The sequence below is a fragment of the Adelges cooleyi genome, unplaced genomic scaffold, assembly GCF_023614345.1.
Source record: "Adelges cooleyi isolate 19-005CV unplaced genomic scaffold, UGA_ACOO_1.1 ACOO_flye_CR_arks_rails_tigmint_CR_PRNA_381, whole genome shotgun sequence".
Classification (NCBI taxonomy): domain Eukaryota; kingdom Metazoa; phylum Arthropoda; class Insecta; order Hemiptera; family Adelgidae; genus Adelges; species Adelges cooleyi.
Genome location: NW_026096058.1, coordinates 1813755 through 1834875, shown reverse-complemented (window position 1 = coordinate 1834875; position 21121 = coordinate 1813755). Strand labels below are relative to the sequence as shown.

Genomic DNA, 21121 nt, shown 5'->3' with positions numbered 1-21121 from the left:
TTTGGTGTCTAACATCTGATCGGTCGCTGTTATCATTCGATTCGAGTACCGCTGGTAAGTTCATACCGCTGCAAAATCGAGTATCAATTTTTGAATATGCCAAACGAAATGAGTAATGACTTATTCACTTTACACTTATACAATGTTTTTCAGTTTGTAAAATAATAAATATATCGTTCAGCTTTTTTTGTACTCATAAAAATATGTCTAAGTCTTTATTCACTTCGTATTAAGTTTAATTAATAACAATATTCATAGTCGCCATGTCGCTATTTAAACTGTGTCCGTTGAAAAGATTTTATTCCAGCACTTCGGTCAAAGATATTTTCGAAACGCGACCGATCGGTTGTAAAAAAAAACTAAAGGTAATAAAATATAAATAGTAATACCTGTGATTGTGGATTTTAAAGCCGGGTCCAAAAACAATCTGCACGAAGCTATAAAAAAAATCCTAGGTACTGTTATTATAAATTACTATAATATGACTTACTTGCTTATTTTTGCATTAAAAATATTTGGATATGGCTCGTTTTAGGGATGGGCCAGAGCGATGCGCAAAATGAAAGACAAGATGTTCGTAGATCTAGACGACGGTTCTACTCATCGACGTCTTCAAGTGGTAATACCCAGAGATAGGACGCCCGATTCGCTGTCCTACGGTGCTTCGTTCGAAGCGCAAGGTGTGTTGGCCGTCAATCGGAACGATCAGCTCGAATTGTCCGCCGACTGTGTTTCCGTGCACGGACCGTGTTCTGTCGAGGACGGTTATCCGTTTGCGCCCAGAAAGACCTACCAATCCGATTACGTACGTCAACATTTACACATGCGACCGCGTACGGCCGATTTCGGCAGTCTATTGCGTATCAGAGACCGATTGTCCACGGCCGTCAGGAATACGTTTTCCAAAGACGGCTACACCGAAGTGAACGTGCCCGTGTTGTCGTCCAACGATTGCGAAGGCGCCGGCGAAGTGTTTGTAGTTCGGCCTGAAAATGAAAACATGATCAAAACCATGATTTCCAAAGACAACCAATCGTCCTTTGAGGCGTTTTTCAACGGTCGGACGTACTTAACGGTGTCCGGTCAATTGCATCTGGAGTGCTTGGCCCGGGCATTGACCAAAGTGTACACTATCGGTCCGACGTTTAGAGCGGAGAATTCCAAATCCAGACTGCATTTATCGGAATTTTACATGATCGAAGCCGAACAAGCTTTTATCGGCAACATAGAACAACTGTTGGCCGTCATAGAAAATACCACGTCGTCTGTTGTCGAAAAACTGTTAGCCAATTGCGGCGATGAAATTGATTTTTACAGAAAATCAAATGGCACGTCCGAAGAGTACGATTTAACGAACCTAGTCAAAACTCCGTACGAAGTGATGAGTTACGAACAAGCGTGCAACGTTCTCGAGAAGGCAAATGACAATTTCAAGAAACCTCTAGTCCGAGGTAGATCGTTGACCAAAGAACACGAATTGTTTTTAGTCCAATACAACGGCAACAAACCTATTTTCGTCGTGGATTGGCCGCAAGAGCTCAAGCCGTTTTACGCCAAAGCGTCGCCCGACAACAGTTTGTTGGTGAGTACGTTTTCTTCGGCAACAATTATTAGGGATCGGTTTTTTTAAACACTTGTACACTTACAGGTATCGACCGTGGATCTGCTGTGTCCGAACGTCGGCGAATTATGCGGCGGCAGCGTACGTGAAGACGATTACGATGCGTTACGAGAGAAGCTATCGCAAATTGGGTTGCTGGACAAACTGGATTGGTACTTAGAGTTGAGGAAGTACGGCAACGTGCCGACTGCCGGTTTCGGAATAGGATTCGAACGATTCATCCAAGTGTTGCTCAACGTCCAAAACATCAAAGACACCGTCGCGTTCCCTCGTTACCCGCATAATTGTAAAACTTAACCATTTGTATCGGCAACATCGTCGATATTATCGATTTGAGAAAGTTCTCTTTCTCATTTCTGTGTAGTGAAAAACCTATTTGTTATTATTAATTGGGTGTACTTGAAAATAAATAAAAACTCAACTAAAAATTTTGTTGAATTACTCGTTTATTGAAAAAAATTATATTTTTACGTCGTTAGCAAAAACAATCCAATTAAATAAACGTCGCGTTGAACAACCTACTGAATTAACAAAAAAAAAACTAAATCTCAGTTACTCTTGATGTTCCTTGTTGCACATTACGAGGAGTTAAGGCCTTTTGAGTATAATATTACAACAAAATTCTAAAAAATAATTTTTTACTCTATATAATTATAATATTTATAAATATGTTCCCATTTAAGACACGACGATAATAATTATATTACGTTGTAACCGCGACTAAGCGAATGCAATTTTATAATAAGCTCGTAACGCTATACATAATAATAATTATAGGCATATAGACAATTAAATAATTATTTATAATAGTTTTATTGGTGTGGTAATTTAATTCATTTTTGTACATTCTATTTAATTACATAAATTTTGCCGTAAGCGCCAAACGAGTCGGCCTACGAAATTACAAAACAATTTGTAGTTATAAATATATAAAACTATATATATATATATATATGTATATACACACATCAGATGTATTTTTTATTTACCCTGCGACTCGAAACGATATACAAAAATAGATTACAAAAAAACATCAGCCGTTTACACCACAAAAGGGATCTTTTAATTCTTATTATTATTACTTGCGACCGAGTAATCGTTTCGAGAGACGACAAAATTATTATTAAATATTAACACTATTAATATAATAAAAAAAAATTATAATTTATTTTTGGTAAAAAAAAAAAAATAAAAATCAACAGTTTTTTTTACTTAAATATATAATAATAAAATAATATACACAATATGTACAAAATATTTTCTCTTATACTTATATCACATTTTTTGTTTTATTTTTATTATTATTTTTTTTTTTACTTGTAAAATTTACAAAATTCAAAAACGATTGTAATATACAAAAAAAAATTCGGAAGTCGACAGGAAAAAGATTTTTGAACATCACATGATCGAACACAGCCCGGACATTTCCTTGCCCTTGTTGACGACGGGGTATTCCCTGAGTTTCTTAGCGTTGTTCATTATTCTCGGTTTCAAGTCTCGTTGCGGCGGCGGTACTTGCGGCTGCTGCGGTGGTTTAGCGGGCACCACCAGGACGGTGTCCATTTCTAGTCCGGGCGGCGGCGGTTGATCCGGATCGATTTCGCCAAAGGTCGGCGTCAGGTCTTGCGGGTTCACTTCGACCACCGACGACGACGACGACGTTTCCACGACGTTGGGCTTTGACGACGGTTTGAGGGCGGCCGAAGCTTTTTGACTTATGTTTATTTTAATGGTTCCCATGGCCGGCGCTACTGGAACGTTCCACTCGGTGTTGGTGTTGCCGTCGATCGAGCACGTCATGGTCGATAACACCGGAGACGGCGACTTGGATTTCGCTTTGACGATTACCACTTCGGTTTTGTCTTCGGCCTCGACGCCGACATCGTTGTCGTTGACATTCTCTCCGACGACGTTCGGTTCTTGTTTAACGGTCGTCGTTGTCGTCGATATGTCCTCCGAAACCTCCTCCGAATGAATGACCTCCATATTCTCCGGAATGTCTATATCGTCAAAGGTGTCTCCACGGCCGTTTGTCGTTTTGGTATCGACGGTGTTTTCGTTGACGTATTCCATTTTAATATCGGACGGCTGCTGATCGGCTTTTGCGTCAACCCGCGTTACGGGTTTACTCTCTAATCGACTCAGCTCTTCGGCTTCTTTTTGTACCTGTTCTTGGTATTCGCGTTTAATTCTCAGTTTGTCTTCGTTTTCGCATTTGATTCTCAACTGTTCCTCTTGTCGTAGTTTCTCTTTGATTTCTTTTTCTAATTGCCGTTCCTGTTTGATTTCCATTTCGTGGATTTCCAATCGTTTGGCCTCTTCGATGGCATCGTTGCGTTTACGGATTTTCTCCTCTCGGGTTTTCTTGAAAGAAAATAAAAACAAACACAATTAGACACATAATTAAAATTAAAACAAACAAGCAAAATTATATAAACAATTAGCACATTGTTGTGATGAATGATACGGTCAAACGTTATCTCCAAATTTGACTTACAATCATATCGTTGTAACACATTGGATGGTAGAGGTGTTTGTCTTTATCGATACAATTCCTGAGTTGCCACTCTTCGTCTTTTTCGCTGTAAAACTGCTCAAACTGATCGTGACAAAGGTAACAGGCGGCCAACTCGCTGTTTTCCCCGGCCGGCACGCACGGTACGTTGTCTTCTTCGTCCTTCTCTTCTTCTTTGACGCCTTGTTCGGCTTGTAAATCGAACCAACTGGCAGCTAATAAAACAAAATAAATGTATTTAATATATTTTTTTTTATTCGTAGAGGTAATTTTTTTGTTACAGTAAAAAATAACCAACCCCTAGTCGTCTCGTCTTCTTGTTCTTCGTATTTACACCAATCGCTGGTGTCGTAGTACCACTTTCTCGACTGCACAGTCTTGCTGGCCATTTTCTCGCGACGGTTTTGTCTGAAATGCCAGTCCAAGTGGCTACTGTACTTGATCGTATACTCGGCAGTGAAACGTATGCCGCAAGAACTACACTGGATGCCGGTGTACAAGTTGTGTATCAGTCCGGGTTGTTTCCTGTGACAAAAAATAAATAAATAAATAAAATATAAATACATTACACCAAACCCCATTTGTGTTTATGGATTTTTTTTACAATAATATTTAAACGGTAAATTTGTCGTCACACATACTGTTTTAGCGTTGACGGATCTGAGAAATCTACGGGTTTAACGGTCAAGTCTTCTTGTTCTTTCTCCTTTTTCTTGATTATAGGCGATACAACGACTTCTTTAGGTTTGTCTTTGGGCACGATGCCGCTGGCCACCAGTTTCATGAACAGCTCGTTGATGTCCATGTTGCTGGGCAAAATAGACGGAACCGAAGACGATGATGGTACGTTGGGCGGCGGAGTGGAAAAAGAATTGACGACCGGCTGCTCCAACTGCGGTTGCGGTATAACGGCCGGAGGCATTATATTGACGGGCGGCATCGTAGTGGCTAAAGCGGGCAAACAATAAGAATTAACAACAAGTCAATATATTGTTATAATGGAAAAAACGGAAAGTAAACTTACGTGGAACCAAAGAATAAGTCGAAGGTGCAAACGACTGAGGCGGTTGACTGATGTCTTCGACGGACAGCGGTATGTTCATGCCGGTGAAGTTGGGCGGCATCGGAGGAGCCGGCAACGGTTGCAGAGCGTCGACGGCGGTGTCTTCGGTGAGCACGACGCCCATCATTTGAGCGATGACCGCATAGCCCGGTTTGACGGTCTGCGGCAGTCCGGTGAACCGCAGGTAATGCTTCTTGCCCCGCACGGTTATCGCTTGAGGAGGTCCGTTGTAGTTGACTTTGAACGGCTGGTCGTTGATCAGCGCCCTCATCAGTCCGTCGATGAACCGCAGTATCAGAGCGGTGTTGCCGACTTCGATGCGTTGCGGCTTGGCGTCCAGATAGACAGGCACGGTGTACGTGTCGTCGATGATAACGGCTATGCGTCCGGCGACCAAGTCTTTGCGCGGCTCCTGGCCGATGTTCACCGACGGCGGTGGCCCTTCCAGTTTGACGGACCGCTTGACGCCGCCCAGCTCGGTGTACACCGGTGGCCCGCCGAAGAAACACTCGTAGAACTTGCCGTCTAGGTACAGTTCCCGGGTGGGCGCGCCCAATCGGACGCGGTGCGGTTGCCCGTCCAACAGGAACTCAATGTCGTTCTGATTGAAATGGCACAGCACCGAGAACAGATCGTCGAATATGACGTTCTTGGGCGGCCCCTGGAAGTATATCTCCCGGGGATCGTCCCACGACACGAACGTGATGGCCGTCGGACCGTAGAACCGGATTTCCCGGGACACGCCGTCGATGTTGATGGTCTGCGTGGGGTCCCGGGCGATCATGTCCAGTATGACGGGATCGGACGGCGGGATGACGGGAACGGTCCAGTCGGGCGTGGACGACGCGAACGAGGCCGTGGGTTGCGGCACTTCGTACCGGGGCAGCGGCACCAGCGTCCTGGACGAATGACAGTAATTAGGCCGAGGCCCTCTCGACCACGGTTCGATCCTGTTCTGCTGGCCGAACCTGGGCGGCGGCGGTCCGCTGTCCGGTCTCGGGTTCCAGTTTTTGTTCTGGTTGTTCCTCCAGTTGGCCCGGACGCCTTTGACGATTTCTTTTTGCCGGAACATCTTGGTACGTCTGTTGAACATTGGCCGGTCGTCGGCCGCCGCCGTGTGAGACGATTTTCTTACGTTCTTCGAGTTCTCCGATTCGGATTCGGACGACCCGCCGCCGCCGCCGCTTTTGTTGGAACAGCTGTCGCTTTCGCTGCCGCTCAGGTGGTCGGCGCCGCCGGTAGGTGGTTTTTTGTTAACCATACTCCACGGACCGGTGGTGGTGACCGGGAAATGTTCTGCCGGTATAGGTTTTATTAAATTCACTCTCTCGTCTATGTCCATCGGTTTACATCCGCTAACGCCGTCTTCGTCGGTGTCCGCCGCACAACAGTTTTGGTTGTTGTTGTCTACGGGTTTGGCCGCCGGTTCTTCTGACGCCGGCTGCGCCGTTTCTTCCTCATACTTGGTCGGATGACGATGATCGTTTTTTTGGTTTTCAACAACGGTTGGCTTGACCGGCGACGACGGTAGCCGTTCTAGGATTTGATCGGCGGTTTGGAGTACATCGGCGACAACGACGTTGGCTCGAAGTAAACAATCGGCCGTTCCGTTTTCGTTGGCCACCGCCGGCGTTGGATGAGCGATTTTTGATTTTTTTACTTTTAACGCGTTGTTGGTGTCTTCGGCGTTTTTCACTTCTTCCAATTTTTCCACTTCGGTCATTTCGATTACCTGAACATACACAATAGACATAGTAAATAAACAAGCCAGTAAAACGTGGTCGGGGCATTGTGGGCACGATGAGGTAAACAGTGTCATCTAAAGCCCCCCCCCCCATGCATAGCCTAAGACAGTCATGTCAATCAAATATAATACACATCACACACGACGACCATCTTACCTGGCACATGACTTTCTTGTACTCGTCGAACGTTATGCTGCCCGCGTTCAACGCTTCTTCCGCTTGTCTAAGTATGAGACTCTTGTTGCTCTGCGTGGGTTTGGCTCTCATGTCCACGTCCATGGCGTCGTCTTGGCTGCTGTCGGCCGCCGGATGATGTTCGCTGACTTCGCCGGGCATCTTTTTCGTCGGAGACTTGTACGGCGCCTTGTACGTGTCCGGTTTGATCTCCTTGTACTTGGCCCACGACTTGCCCAGCTCTTGTTGTTTGGGCGCTTCCGATATCTGAGGCGGAGGCGGCGGCGAGGGCACGACCGCAGGCGCTGTCAACGTCCGCAGATCCACATCTTCAGCGCCGAACAGTCTGAAAACAAAGGAGAAGAAAAATCCCACGTCGTTAACTTGGCTTTACACACTAATAGCGAATAGATATATAATGACATTTTGTCTTAGCCTTAATGGGACTCGCGGTTGCGATTTATTAAGGGGCATTGTATAGGCAACTGTTCACTAAAACTTAACATTTATGCTAAGGTTTGTAAACATATATTAACATAGGGGAAAGAGGGGTCGTTTTTTTTCTTCTATTATTATTCAACTTCTACGTCCCCTGCAAAAAGGATCTATTTTTTTTAACAAAATAGTCAACTATTTTTTCTAATTATATTTTGTTAAAATTGTTTTTGTAAAAAAAAAAAAAGGTTAACTATTTAAAAATGATATCAGTTTAATAGAACCGATATTACAAAACCACAGAAGAAATGATAAGGAATTCAAAAATGGAAATCGCACTTGATGGGAACTCAAGACGACATCTTATAAGACGCTTAATTTTCGTTCTTAAACTATAAGTAATAGAAAATTTATTCTGAGGTCGTTAGAAAGAGATGTTCGAGAAAATACAAAATATGTAAATAAATCACTTTAAATTTTTTTTTTCGATTTTAATCTCTGAAACCTATGAACAGATTTTGTTTTTTAGCATCTTGTCAGAATCACCTTGGCACATTAGATGTGCAATGGAGAATTTAAGAACTTTATCTGATGTGATAAACAAAAAAAAAATTGTTTTAAATAATTCTCCAAAAATGAAAAATCACATAAGTCTACATGCCGACACACACTTGGCAAGCGTTTTTTTTCCATCTAAATTTATATTATCAATGCTCACTCTATCAGATGTACTGGTTTGCAAGCAACATAAGTGTAAAGTGTGGTATACAGAGTGGTCAAAAAAACATTACCATCTATTAAAAACGTTAAAAATAATTTTTGTAAATGACTTGGAAAAGAGTCTCGAAGGCCGTCCTTGTGTTATTATTAGATTAAATTTGATCAACAAATTGTACTTAATTCATACCTACTAATATTAGTTGAAAAAAATCGAGCAATTATTAATATTATTATTTTCCCAAACGTGCCAAATGGTTTCCAGTTTAATCGGCTATTAAAAAACGATTATCCTAAAAGAACATTATCCGCCAAGAAAAAAAAGAGGTTTAATTACTCGAAATTAAGTTAACATTACTCGACACTTTTATAAAAATATTAGAAAAATATTTTCTTAAGATGTTTTTTTTTGACGATTGGAGTGGTTTCTCAGAAATCTTTTAGTAGAAAAATAGTACTTTAATATTTCAGCAAGGACAACATAATGTGGTCTCAAATACAAATACCGAAATCAGTGTTATACACTCAAATTGGGTCAAACGGATAATAAGCGCCATCTTTCCAAAAAAAAAAGTCAACAGATTTGTCAAATTTTAATTTTGGCTTCTATCCGAAGTAGTGAAGGTGTTTTTTAATGTTAACACCATACAAAATGGCCGGACCTAATTGAGTTTTTTTAACGTTTTATTATTTCAATAAAATTAATTTTAGGGATTAAATTCGTTTCAAAGTAAAAATGTTGTAAAGGTGTTCAGTATTTCATGTAACACCTGAGTTTTTGACGATATACTAAAATATTGAAAAATATATTTATGTTTTCCTTTTTAAATTTTTATCAAGCAATAATAATTTAAGTTTTTTTATATTTTTTTTTTTGCAGTCAGCCAGAAGTTAGATTCTAAAGTTCAAAGTTAGATTTAAAGGAGGTGTACACTTAAATGAAACCCACCCATTGACCCTACTACAATTTTTTTAATTTTATTTGTCAAAATAAAATCATGTAATAAACATAATATGTTGCATTTCTGCTACAATGGCCAATGAAGGGGTTAAACATAAGATGAAAATAATACGCCGTTTATTCCTCAATACACACACACACACAAATCGAGTGGATACAATTTTTATTTTTATTTCATTTAAGTGTTTATACAACACTAGGAATGTCAACGACCACTTGTGTACATTGTACCGAGCTTGAAGTTTGTTGATCTCTCACAAATAAAAATCCATTCATTCCAAAGCTATCTGGCAGAGATTTTTTTTTTTTTTTTGGCAACTAGGACAAGTCCAACAAACGGTTGGCTGAATGTAGCAGCTAATTATAGCCGGTGGCGGTTTGATCATTCGGAGACCTCAACCTTGTTAAAACTAAAAGATCAAAAGTCCACGAAAACATACACTGCGCGTTTTATTAGAAAAGAAAACTATTATAGAAAAAAAAAATTACTCATCCTTGAATCGTTTCGGGGAAACATATTTTATAATTCATTTGACGCGCAATAATTTATAAATACAACCTACTTTTTTTCCTTTTTTTTTTTTAATGGACATTTTGTGATAAGAAAAATATCGTACAAAGTTTAAAATGTATTATTATCGCTATATATTAGTAAATCAACGACGGTAAAATTATTTATAAAGGGCCCCAGCTATATACTTTTATGTTGACCACGATTTATGGCCAAACTGGTGGGGGGGGGGGAGGAGGGTCGGCCATTAATTGTTAATAAAACGGTTTACAAGAAAAAAATGCGCTTTTACAATAAGAATGCACTCTCAGTCTCTATCCGAGAACTTTCCCATTACATAATCAATATTATGTAATATTATATTATATACAACTAGTCCACGACAAGAATAAAAATAACATTTTGAAATCGGTTTAAACTGTAATGGAATGAGAAGTTGTTTAAATTGATGTGTCTTTGAAAGAAATTATTTTAACCCTTTCACTACCACTGTCCATTGCAATGGACATGACTTTATTTTCTCTTTTGTGATTTACTGTGTACACAAAAAGTTCCAGATATGAACACGGAAAATTTTTTTTTCTTCAAAAAAATTAATTCGGTAATGAAAGGGTAATAAAAAACCTTTAAACATCTATTTTTGTTTCTTTTAAAGTAAATCTGTTTTTTTGTTTATATAGACTTAGAGAAAACTACTCTTATTATTTGGTCAATATTTAAAATTAAAATAAGTAAAACTCGACTTTTAAATCATATGCGGCCTGTTGTAATTTTTTTAAAAGTTGTGTTTTTGACAGATAAAAAATGTAACGATCTAATTAATTGCATTTTATAAAAGATGAAAAAAATGGGGTTTTAATACCATCACATTTAGTTCTATTGTGAAACGATCGTCGAGCAAAACTGAAAGTGATAACTTTAGTATTTGATTAAAATTTTAAACTTGATTAATATTTAATTTGAATTAATTGGCAAAAACTAATAATCAAACCTAACCTACCCTAGTTGCCTTTTCTTTTAGGGGTATATATCCCAAATATTTAATGCAGGGTTTTTTTTTGACAACCCTATTTTCAATATTACAACAGCCCTATATCTAAATGCCGAGCATGGTAAGCAAATTCGAGATTGAGTTATTGAATAATTGATTGATAAAAATTGGTTTCGACAAATCACAAAAAAATAGAGTATATATATAAAAAAAAAATACAAGACTGCTCTGTATTTAAGTTCTTTTTTTTTTTCTTTTAACTTGAATTTAAATTAATTCCACAATTATTTCAATCCATTTTTAATTATTATAGAAATAGAAATAATGAATTGAACAAATTAGTTTGGTAAACATTTATTTTAAGCAACAGAGGTTATTCGAAACGGTCTAATAAAATATCATCTTTAAATTGTAAATATTAAATTATTGGGAATAATACAAATTATTTGATGGGCTAAATAAAAAAAAGTATTTCAATTAACATTTTTTTTTTAATAGCAATTAAAACAGTATTATGCTATTAAAATCTTTAAAAATGCCTAAGTTGGTGTAAAATAATGAAAAAGAGTGTAATAATAAAACAAAAAGATGTTTTATCAGATTAAGAGGTAGAGATAAAAGTAGAAGAAATCAATCCTACATTCCCCACAAAGCGCATTTTTTTTTCCAAGTATTAGTTTTGTACTACACTTTATTTTAAAATGGCTTAAGATTATTTTTATTTAATGTTTTATTTCTGTAATTCCAATCCTTGTTTTATACTATCCAAGCGATATGTCTATTCACTGTCAATGAATTATTTTATATTTTAAAATGAACCTAACCGGAACTTTTAACGTTATATATTTGTCGTACATAACAACAGACATGTTAAACTTCTTTGAAATAGTCACTTTTTTTTTTTTTAATATTACAATTTAAAGTACTTAAACAATTATTATTTAAATACAAAGACGGTGAGTAGGGGAGGGAGACCACTAAATAATTATATTTTATTGTAAGCCGTTTACCGACGACGGTTAAAAAAACTTATAATAACATAACTTACTCATCGATGATTTCAGATTTGCTTTTCTTTGCAGCTGGTTCATTATCGTCAGCTTTGATCGCGTCCGTAGATGTCCTCTTGGTTGTCGGGGCTATAACTCTTAGGTCTATGTCATTTTGTGGTTTGATTAATACGTCTGCAAGCATACCTTTAATTTTCATAACAATACAAGACATAATACATGTAAGGCGTGCTCAAATCAATTTTCTAATACAAATGTAACAAAATAAAAACAAAAAAAAAAAGCACATAAAAACCGTAACGTGTTGACATATTTTCTTCGTTTATTTAATTTTTTGTTTTTTTTCAATTAACTCAATCCAAATGAATAAATATACATATATAATTATATATTATATACTTATTAATACACTAATTGTAATTTTGTTTCATAGCATAAACCTATGACCTCGAGTTAACTATTAACCTCGTTATAATACGTAAAATACAAAGTTTACTCGTTTAATACTCTTCATGTACACTACACAATACGGTACGTAAATACAATTTACAAAATACTCTCTAAACCTTATAAGCCCTACTTAAAAAGGTCACTCTTAGACTATTTTCTTCTGTGAAACCTTTTTGTTTGGCACACGTCATTTACGGTCGATACACACAAAATCAACAACATAATAACCTCGTTTTTACGATTCATGTTGTTCTTCTACGTCTTCTATGTGTAGACAACGTGTTTTGATTGAAATAATAAAAAATAAAAGTAAGGGAAACAAAGGGTAACCAACCGTACAAACAAACCAAATATTGGTGTCGACGGAGCACTAATTTTGAACCAAGTAGATACTTTCGGTTAAAAGATTTAAATAAAAATAAAATAAATTTAAAAAATAATAATAAAAAGATGACAGGACCAAGTGGAAAGGTGAAATTGTATTTTATTATTTTTAAAGTGGCGCAGAATAGAATCCAATTTATTTAAAAATAACAACAATTCGCCAACAATGAATATTTTGTTAAAATATAGTCGATTTGACAATGTAATCTTACTTTGATTGGACTTTACGACTGGTAAAATTTTGTCATTTGGTTCTATACAAGATGAAGACGACGCTGTTGCAGCAGTCGTAGACGGTTCCGGTGATTTCTTCATTGTCTGCATGTACATGTGAAGTCGCTTTAACGAATCTGAGTCTTCCAGCACAGTAGTATCATTTTTGGCTTGTTCAGAAACGGCAGGCGTAGACTGAATTAGCTTAACGTCTAGGTTATCATTAACTGCTTGTTCCAGAATAATTTTTTTCGGCAACACGTTTGTTACATCGACGATAGGTGTTTCGATTGCTTTAGGAACATTCCCCTTTAGGTCATCCAAAAGATTATTCGACTGAAAGTCTTTTTTGAAAGCACTCACGTCCTTTTTAGGAGAATAACTCAATTGTGGTTCGTTCAACTGGCCAATCGGAGGCACTTTCGAACTAGGGGATAAGCTCTTTTTCTTGATGTCAAAATCTTTTGTTTTCTTTTCGTCTCTTCGTTTATGGTACTTATCATCCTTAGGACTCTTTTCTTTATGCTCAGTCTTTTTATGTAACTTTTTCGACAGTTCTTTCTTGACCGGCGAACGGCTACGGCTTCTTTCCTTTTTCCTCGAATCGTGATGTTTACTGCTGTCGCGTTTAGGTTTTTCTAGTTTTTTATCATCTTTTTTCTTCGAAAACGTCAGCTTGACATTGTCTTCGATGGCCGCCACTGGTTTCGAAGTGGTGTCTGCTGCTTTTCTTAGCCGCGGATCACGATGCCGGACTGCTTGCAACAGCTGTGTACTGACTGGAGTTATTTTCGCAATACTCGGTTGAGATGCAATCGAATAGGGAGTCGGAACGTCCTACAACATTTTGCAAAAGTTGTGTTAGTCAAATGATTATAATCCAAAAAAAGAACAATAGCTTTTATCAAATTCAGTATAATAATTAATATATTAGATACGAATGAGGCAATTTAAAGTCCTTAATATTCACAAAGATAAACGAGAAAATTGTGGATAGAAATATTCAACGGATCCGACCGAGTCGAGTCTGCTTCGACATTGCTGAAATAATGAAATCAGTGTTCAATCACAATCTACACGAGCAGTTCATATCGTCAATATACCTTGACTCAAATAGTTAGTTTAATGATTGTTATTCTAACATATGATAATTTAAGAAGGACGTCAGTAGACAGTTTTACAAATATTTTAAATAGACATTATTGAGAATGTTAAAGACAATTTTCACTGAAGCAACAAACAGATGCTGTTTAGACATCATTGGGATACATCATGAACGGAGTTGGGAAAAAAACCCAATTTCTGTGGGGTGTATTTAGGCCCAAAAATGTTTAGTTATAGTACCCAAAATTAGTGGGTTGAGACCAACCCCGGGAAATTGTTTATAATAATAATAATTTGTATATAATATACAAAAAAATAAATCAGTTTTATTTACTTTTGCTGTTGTGTTTAACTTGTCGATTTTCTTTTGTTGTTTTTCCAATTCGTTCTTTGTTTGCAACAGCTCTAGTTCTAGTTTCTTTTGTTGCAGTTCCAACAGTTCTTGGTGTTTCTTGAGAAGTTCTTGGCGCAAAATCCGGTCGTCTTTAACAGCCTTCGTAGCTGCAGGTTTTTCAGTATGTTTACCCTAAGGATACCGACGAATAATTTATAAACATCCTTAATGTTACAGATTTCGTTTTATTTAATTACAACTTACAGTGTTATTTAAAAACTTTGGATTCACGTGTATGTTAGTCGGAGGGGGGCCGACTGGCCAAGCGCTGTCTATGGCGTGAACGGCCACGTCTAGCTCGTATAGATTACGATATGGCAGAACCTCATTCCAGGTAGACCGCAATTTAAACATGTTAGCTCGGGTTTTCTCGTCAACCTAAACAACATATAAAATAAAATTTAGTTTTTGAAAAACCGACCACCGACAAACTGAATATAATATTGAATCGACCATTACTTTCAAAAAAGTGGTAGCAAAGAGTCTTTCGATACTCGGTAAGAACAATCCAAGGTACGGCTGTCCGATGTTTTTGATACACGAATCGATCAAATACAATACTGGCAGCTTGCTGTCGGCCTGCACCTAAGTATAATTTTCATTATTAAATGTAATTGTGAAACAAACCTGAAATGGTTTATCCTTACGGTCCTCCAAATCTTCATTAACTTTCGGACAGTGTAGATATAAGACTAATATAATATATTTAAATAAACACAATACTCACTCGGGTTCTCAAAATATTTAGTCATTAGTGCAAAGAATACTAATTATTTATTTTCCATATCGTACTCGTTGTTAATTCCAATTTTTTTTTTTTTTTATGTTTACGTATGTAACCGTAATAGCTTAAATATTATAATAACAGTAAGGAAAACAAATTTAAATGAACAAGATTGATATTATTTAACTAAAACCCAAATTTTTTTTAAAAAAATATATATTTATAAATTATTTGAAACATTGTAAACTCGGATAAACATATTTCGTATTTTCATATTGTTCATCCCAATGTATAGTTAGAAAATAAAATAATTCCAAGTGTTTTCGATAAGAATAACAATTTGAATTTAATTTAAATAACATATCATGTACAACATAACTACAACGTTAATTCATAAACAAACATTGAATTCAATAATTTGTCACAATTTTACGTTATTTAAAAATTTCATTAAAAAAAAAAAAACTAATGTTATTTCTTAATCTTCAATCGAGATACAATACAGCCGTATTTGTTCTAAGCAATTATTATAGTTATTATTATAATTTAAAATACAAATATGTATTTTATCACTAGAAGATAATATTTATTCAATACATCTACAATAAAAATAAATACAAGGTGTCTCACGTAGGTTAAATTAGTATTTGTAATTGAATATACTTTATGGTGGCAAAATAATATAATATATTTAAAAGGTTTTCGATAATCTCGACAATAGAGTTTACGAAAATAAAACAATTTCAATTATAAGTGTTTTAATTATATATTTTTGTAATCGTCATTTGTCATATAAGCACTCTGGAAGTATAATACCTACCTTTGGCATGAATGTTTTTTTTTTTTAAGTTCAGTTTTTTCTTATACACTGGTGACCAGTCTACTATTGATTGACCTTTGGTTATATTCTTGATGCTTGTGTAAGACGTGATGTCCTAATTGATACGATGTAGATACAACCAAAAATAAAAGGATTGAAACCGCTATTTCTTGAGTTGAATTTCTAAAACCGGTTGTAAAATCAAGACCAAACTATTTGTCTTGTCAACCGAATTTAGAAACCACGCCCATACCGTTGCTTTTTTTATTATTATTATTATTAACAGGTCACGTAAACCAAAACAAACCCAATCGAAATTCAAATATATTAATAAAAAAAAATAAAACAATAAAGTAGACTATTATTTTTTTAAACATAGAGAGAAAACTTGTACTTAAAATGTTATAATAAAAAGTGTGTTATTGTATACACCACACTTGACAATTAATTTTTAAATTAAGACGCGAGACACCCTGCTAGTATTTAATCCGATGGCTCCAATAGTATTTTTCTTTTTACCGCTATGCAGTTAAGCATTCGACCATACAAATCAAGATATATATATATAATATATTATGTACGTCTACGTAGTATTAACGCATGTTAAAATACCCTAAAAAACCAACATTACGATTTATATACACCTTTTAAAAACGTCCGTACTTCAATGTTGCGTAAGTTTCGCAAATAAAATCGAATACGGGTATATTATTGTACATAACAATATCGTGTTTGAAAAGAACACACATAATAATTATTTGTGCTGCATCAATCAACAATAACAAAATACAGTTTCTTCAAATTATTTATTTTTTTTTTTTTTAACAAGTAGTGTTATTAATTTACTATCGTGAACATTCAATATACTATTATATCGATTATATACCCTTATTATTTAAACTACCAAGGATCTATAATTTCTTAATATGTCGAAAATTGTATAAATAGAAATCATAAAGAATAAGTATTACTAGTATAGTTGTTCGAAAATTTTAATGTTAACAAATTTGATTTATTAATATTATAAACCAGTAAACAGTAAAATAATTATGTTTGAAAGGAACCGCGTAGTAGTGGTTCAAATGTATAAAATAAAACTCGAATAGTAATTATTGTTGCGATTAGCGACATTTTGTTATTTACCAATAATGTAGTATATACATAAAAACATAATATTTTACACCTTAAAAACCGTTATTTTCTTTTCATTTAAAATACTAACAGATGATATTGAGAGGACCAAAAAGGACATATACCATATTTAGTCACATCATATATTTTTTTTATTTTATATTCGATTTCAATTTTCAATATTCACATATATTTGTAAATTAACTAAATATATGCCACACGACCAGAGGGATGACTTTTAGTATTTTTTACTCGAAACTCTGAACTCGCAACACAGTAGTCATTGTTGTTACAATAATAACAGTTCAACACGGCTCAACAAAATAACAAAAATGAGGTCTACAAATTAACCTTAAGTAGGATAGATACGGAGATTTCGAAAAAATTCTAAAACATACAACAAACGGAGCCATCCCTTTGGTACGAGTGTAAAAATATGTTCGTTACTATTATAAAGTTTAAAAACCTTATGAAGCTGTCTTTCAATACACTGTACAACGATTGGTGCGTAGGCGGAGTTTTCTTCTGCCAGCATTGTCAGCATGTTTATTAACGGTTTGCTATTGATGTTGAGATCTCCTAAAGCATTGGAATACTCTTCCGATACTTCTTTTTCTTTCGCCGTCATTGTATAAATTAATATATATTCTTCACCGATCGAACACAATTTTCAATTCGACCACATCAACTGAAAGAAAACGTTAAAATTAAGTCATTAGCATTTATTTTTTTTTTTTAATTAAAATTGTATTAAATGTGTACTTTTTTTTAATAATATTTCTTTCTCGATTAGAATCAATAACTGTGCAAAAAACAAACTTTGCCATGTTATCATAAAATATCGTAATCGAATGGTAAACATTAAACAAAAATTACATAATTAACTCTGTAAAAATGCAGTTAGAAACAACAAATGAAAATAACTACAGTAAAATAATATAACTGTTTGTAACAAAATGTACATATTTTAATAGTAAATAAAACAATTTATTGGCCAGCCAATAAAAATCATAACCATGAAATATAAAAAATAACCAAATGTCTTCAATGTTTTTTTTAAAAGAATTCAAATTATAATATATATTATATATTTTTTAAGGATACTATAATATTTACCAGTATCTTTTCTTTAATATGTTTTATATATTTTTTTAAATTTAAAGAAAATATTCCACACATAATTAGACTCCGCCAAACAACAGCTGCTATGAGTTTTGAGCCATTTGAGCTTACAAATAAGCCAAATTTTATCATTTTTATTTAACCCAGTCCGACTTTGCACACATTTAATACCAATAAAATTACATGTAGACATTTATAAAAAAAAAAAATAACGGCGCAACTTAAATAGATTAAATTAGTAATATACGATAAATGTATTTTTTAAATTATAACCATTAGCTGATAAATATGTATCATGTTATTAAAAAAGGCTATTCATCTGGTTAAAAAATAATACTCATACTTATCTTTCATGTTTAAAAGCAATTCAAAATAGTTATGTAATTTCATCATAAGATAAAAACGTATTATTAGTTCTCAGTTTCATAGAGGTTAAACCCAACTGCTATAGCTAACAGCATTATTAAATTTGTTTGGTTCTCGTAATATTGTTATTGTTACTTATGAATTAAAAATTGTAATTATCAATATTGATTATATAAAATAATAGTACGGCCAAAGAAATTAGAGCTACAATTGTCACATGACAAACAAGGAATTTTCTTTACTAAAAAAAACTTAATTTGTGCCATATTTAACCAATTAAAGTTACTTTGCAAATATCATTTAATAAAACTTTTATCACCACGTATTAATGTACATATTACCATTCTGAACATTTTTTAAGGAAAATATCACCAGTGGCATGATGATCATGGCTCTAATTTTGTTAGCAAACACAATATTTGAAATGCTATGTTAATTTGTATAATGCACACATGTGATCAAGTTTCTCAAGGTATGAATTGTTTAAAATTTAGTAAAAATGTTCTTTTTAACAAGTAGGTATATATTACCATTAAGTTATCTGCGAATTAATTTAGAAATATTGTAAAACTGTATTTATAACAATGTTTTTGCTAATACATATTATTATTATTTTTTTTTTTAAGTGGGCAGTTTTTAAATAGGATACAATAGAAACCTAAGTGTATTACCTTTAAACAAACTCGTACAAAAAAAAAATATGAGTACCTACTCATAGCGATATATAATGCCAACTTCAAAACAAAACTACATTTGTTGTATGCTTAATAATTATTTCATACAGTTTAATGAAAAAAAATATATTTACTTCTTTACATTTTTTTTTTTAAGAAATAAATTTTTAACAAATCACGAAACAATATAATATAAAATATATCATTTATCATAAAATAGTAGCATAATATATGAACTGTGTGTATAATTAATATTTTTAAAAAAATAAACAATATTATTTAAATTTTCTAAACAACCTATGTGTGACGCAACTGATAAAACGGAAAATATTATTATGAAAATACAAAAAGAGAATTTAAACAATCGTTCACAAATTTTAAACAAAATTGTTATAAAAATTATTTTTAACACGATTTTCATACCTGGATGTAATGGTAGATATTCTATTAGTTTTTTTTTGGTTGTTGCACATATGGTGCAATAATTATTGTTAAATTTGTTTTTAATTGTATGTTATAACAGAAAAAAAACAAAAAGTCTGACGATTATTATATAATATAGATAGGTAATACCTAGATAATATGTAAAATAGGCATATGCTAGCAGCAAACATAAGGTGATTTTTATTTAATATATGAATAGACGTTTTTAATTTACGTCACACAAATGTTAAATGTTGTGGTAGGTGGTAATATTAATGTAGAACTGCAATTATTATTGTTTGGTTGTCATCGTCGACACATAAATCACTTTGGCAAACAGCAGACTTTAACTACTGTCTGAATTGCACACACAACAAACATATGTTGTGTGTAAATAATAGTTTTAAATCGATAATTTCGTCGCCATCGTCGTTCCAAGTTCACAATGGGTACGAATTAAAAAAAACAAACAGAATATTTTAAAAGTCGGGGGGGCTTAAGTATATATTTACATTAAAAATATGGTAGCCGAGACTGTCGTTTTTGACATAAATAAATTCGCCGTCGTCATGGCCGCCGCCGTCGCGTTTGTGAGCAATTAGATAATTTAATAATATTTTATATACGCACAAAAGCCGGAACGTTATTATTAGTATTATTATAGGGAACGCGCGATGGAAATATAATATAATTATACTCACTAATTTTTATTTTTTTTTAAATATAAATTGAACGGGAGAAAAAAAAATTTACAAAATTCACGGCTATCGGCCCAATAGCTACTACGAACCTTATGACGCGACAAAACGCGTTGTACAAACGTTAATATAAATAATAATCGACTTACCCAAAATGTGTGTCGTCGAGAACGGCGTCGGCTGGCGACGGCGGTCTTGCGGTTTCCGGCCGATTATAAAAATGTATATATATATAAATATATATAGGTAGGTAGGTAGGTAGATAGGTAAAATATTATTATTTTAAATTAAATATTTTCACATTGCAAACTTTGTACTCGAAATATTATTATTACACATTATATAGAAACAAATAACAAGCGGTGAAAAAAGAAAAAAGAAATTACACGTACCGACTCGTTTTGAAAAGATATTACAATATTTAATAATAAACACGATTTTTTTAGTTGATACAAGTTACAACTATATAAAAAATAAATCTAAATGGACAATTTACAACGGCGTGGCGGATACGGGGGCCGACCCAATTGAATTGGCCAGTCGGACGTCGGTTATGCTTTGCAGTGCCGTGTGCTGCTCTGAGAGCCGTATGCCGTTTGTTCAATATGGCGGACGTGACAATCGGAGCGACGCACACGGGTTGTGGTTTGTCGGAGGCAGCTCGCCCGACGCCCGTCCGTCCTCGCCACCATACGCGTGCACGCAGTGCAGCCAACGTGCGTTCGGTTATACTAGTATTTTCCTGTCCGGCCAACCTGGCACGGCCCGCGTACGATAGTTTTGGTAAACACCCGTTCGTTATCAGTTGTAAAACATAAACACACCATTAATAATAACAGTGTTATCTACACGTAGTATCTGACTGCAGCAGCACC

The 21121-nt window shown here is 34.8% G+C and overlaps 2 protein-coding genes across 6 annotated transcripts; one reads left to right on the top strand and one right to left on the bottom strand.

Moving 5' to 3' along the window:
• The first annotated feature begins 77 nt into the window (after window positions 1-77).
• On the top strand, window positions 78-2066 carry LOC126841433 (probable asparagine--tRNA ligase, mitochondrial). Of its 2 annotated transcripts, none has more exons than XM_050577920.1 (3): window positions 78-365; window positions 536-1582; window positions 1649-2065. In XM_050577920.1, the coding sequence occupies exons 1-3, from the start codon at window positions 264-266 to the stop codon at window positions 1916-1918; spliced, it is 1419 nt and encodes a 472-aa protein (XP_050433877.1). In that variant the 5' UTR covers window positions 78-263; the 3' UTR covers window positions 1919-2065. The 2 variants fall into 2 exon arrangements, with proteins under 2 accessions (XP_050433877.1, XP_050433878.1); XM_050577921.1 differs by having other exon boundaries at window positions 336-455; window positions 1649-2066.
• Window positions 2067-2861: 795 nt separating this feature from the next.
• On the bottom strand, window positions 2862-20913 carry LOC126841432 (uncharacterized). 4 transcript variants are annotated; one of them, XM_050577914.1, is made up of 13 exons: window positions 20396-20913; window positions 17430-17651; window positions 14748-14873; window positions 14493-14666; window positions 14229-14420; window positions 12790-13627; window positions 11782-11929; window positions 7101-7464; window positions 5161-6931; window positions 4778-5084; window positions 4435-4661; window positions 4119-4351; window positions 2862-3985 (listed from the first exon to the last, which is right to left on the bottom strand). In XM_050577914.1, the coding sequence occupies exons 2-13, from the start codon at window positions 17589-17591 to the stop codon at window positions 3020-3022; spliced, it is 5508 nt and encodes a 1835-aa protein (XP_050433871.1). In that variant the 5' UTR covers window positions 17592-17651; window positions 20396-20913; the 3' UTR covers window positions 2862-3019. The 4 variants fall into 4 exon arrangements, with proteins under 4 accessions (XP_050433871.1, XP_050433873.1, XP_050433872.1 ...); XM_050577916.1 differs by lacking the exon at window positions 20396-20913 and adding an exon at window positions 20250-20367; XM_050577915.1 differs by lacking the exon at window positions 20396-20913 and adding an exon at window positions 20061-20235.
• Window positions 20914-21121: the final 208 nt, after the last annotated feature.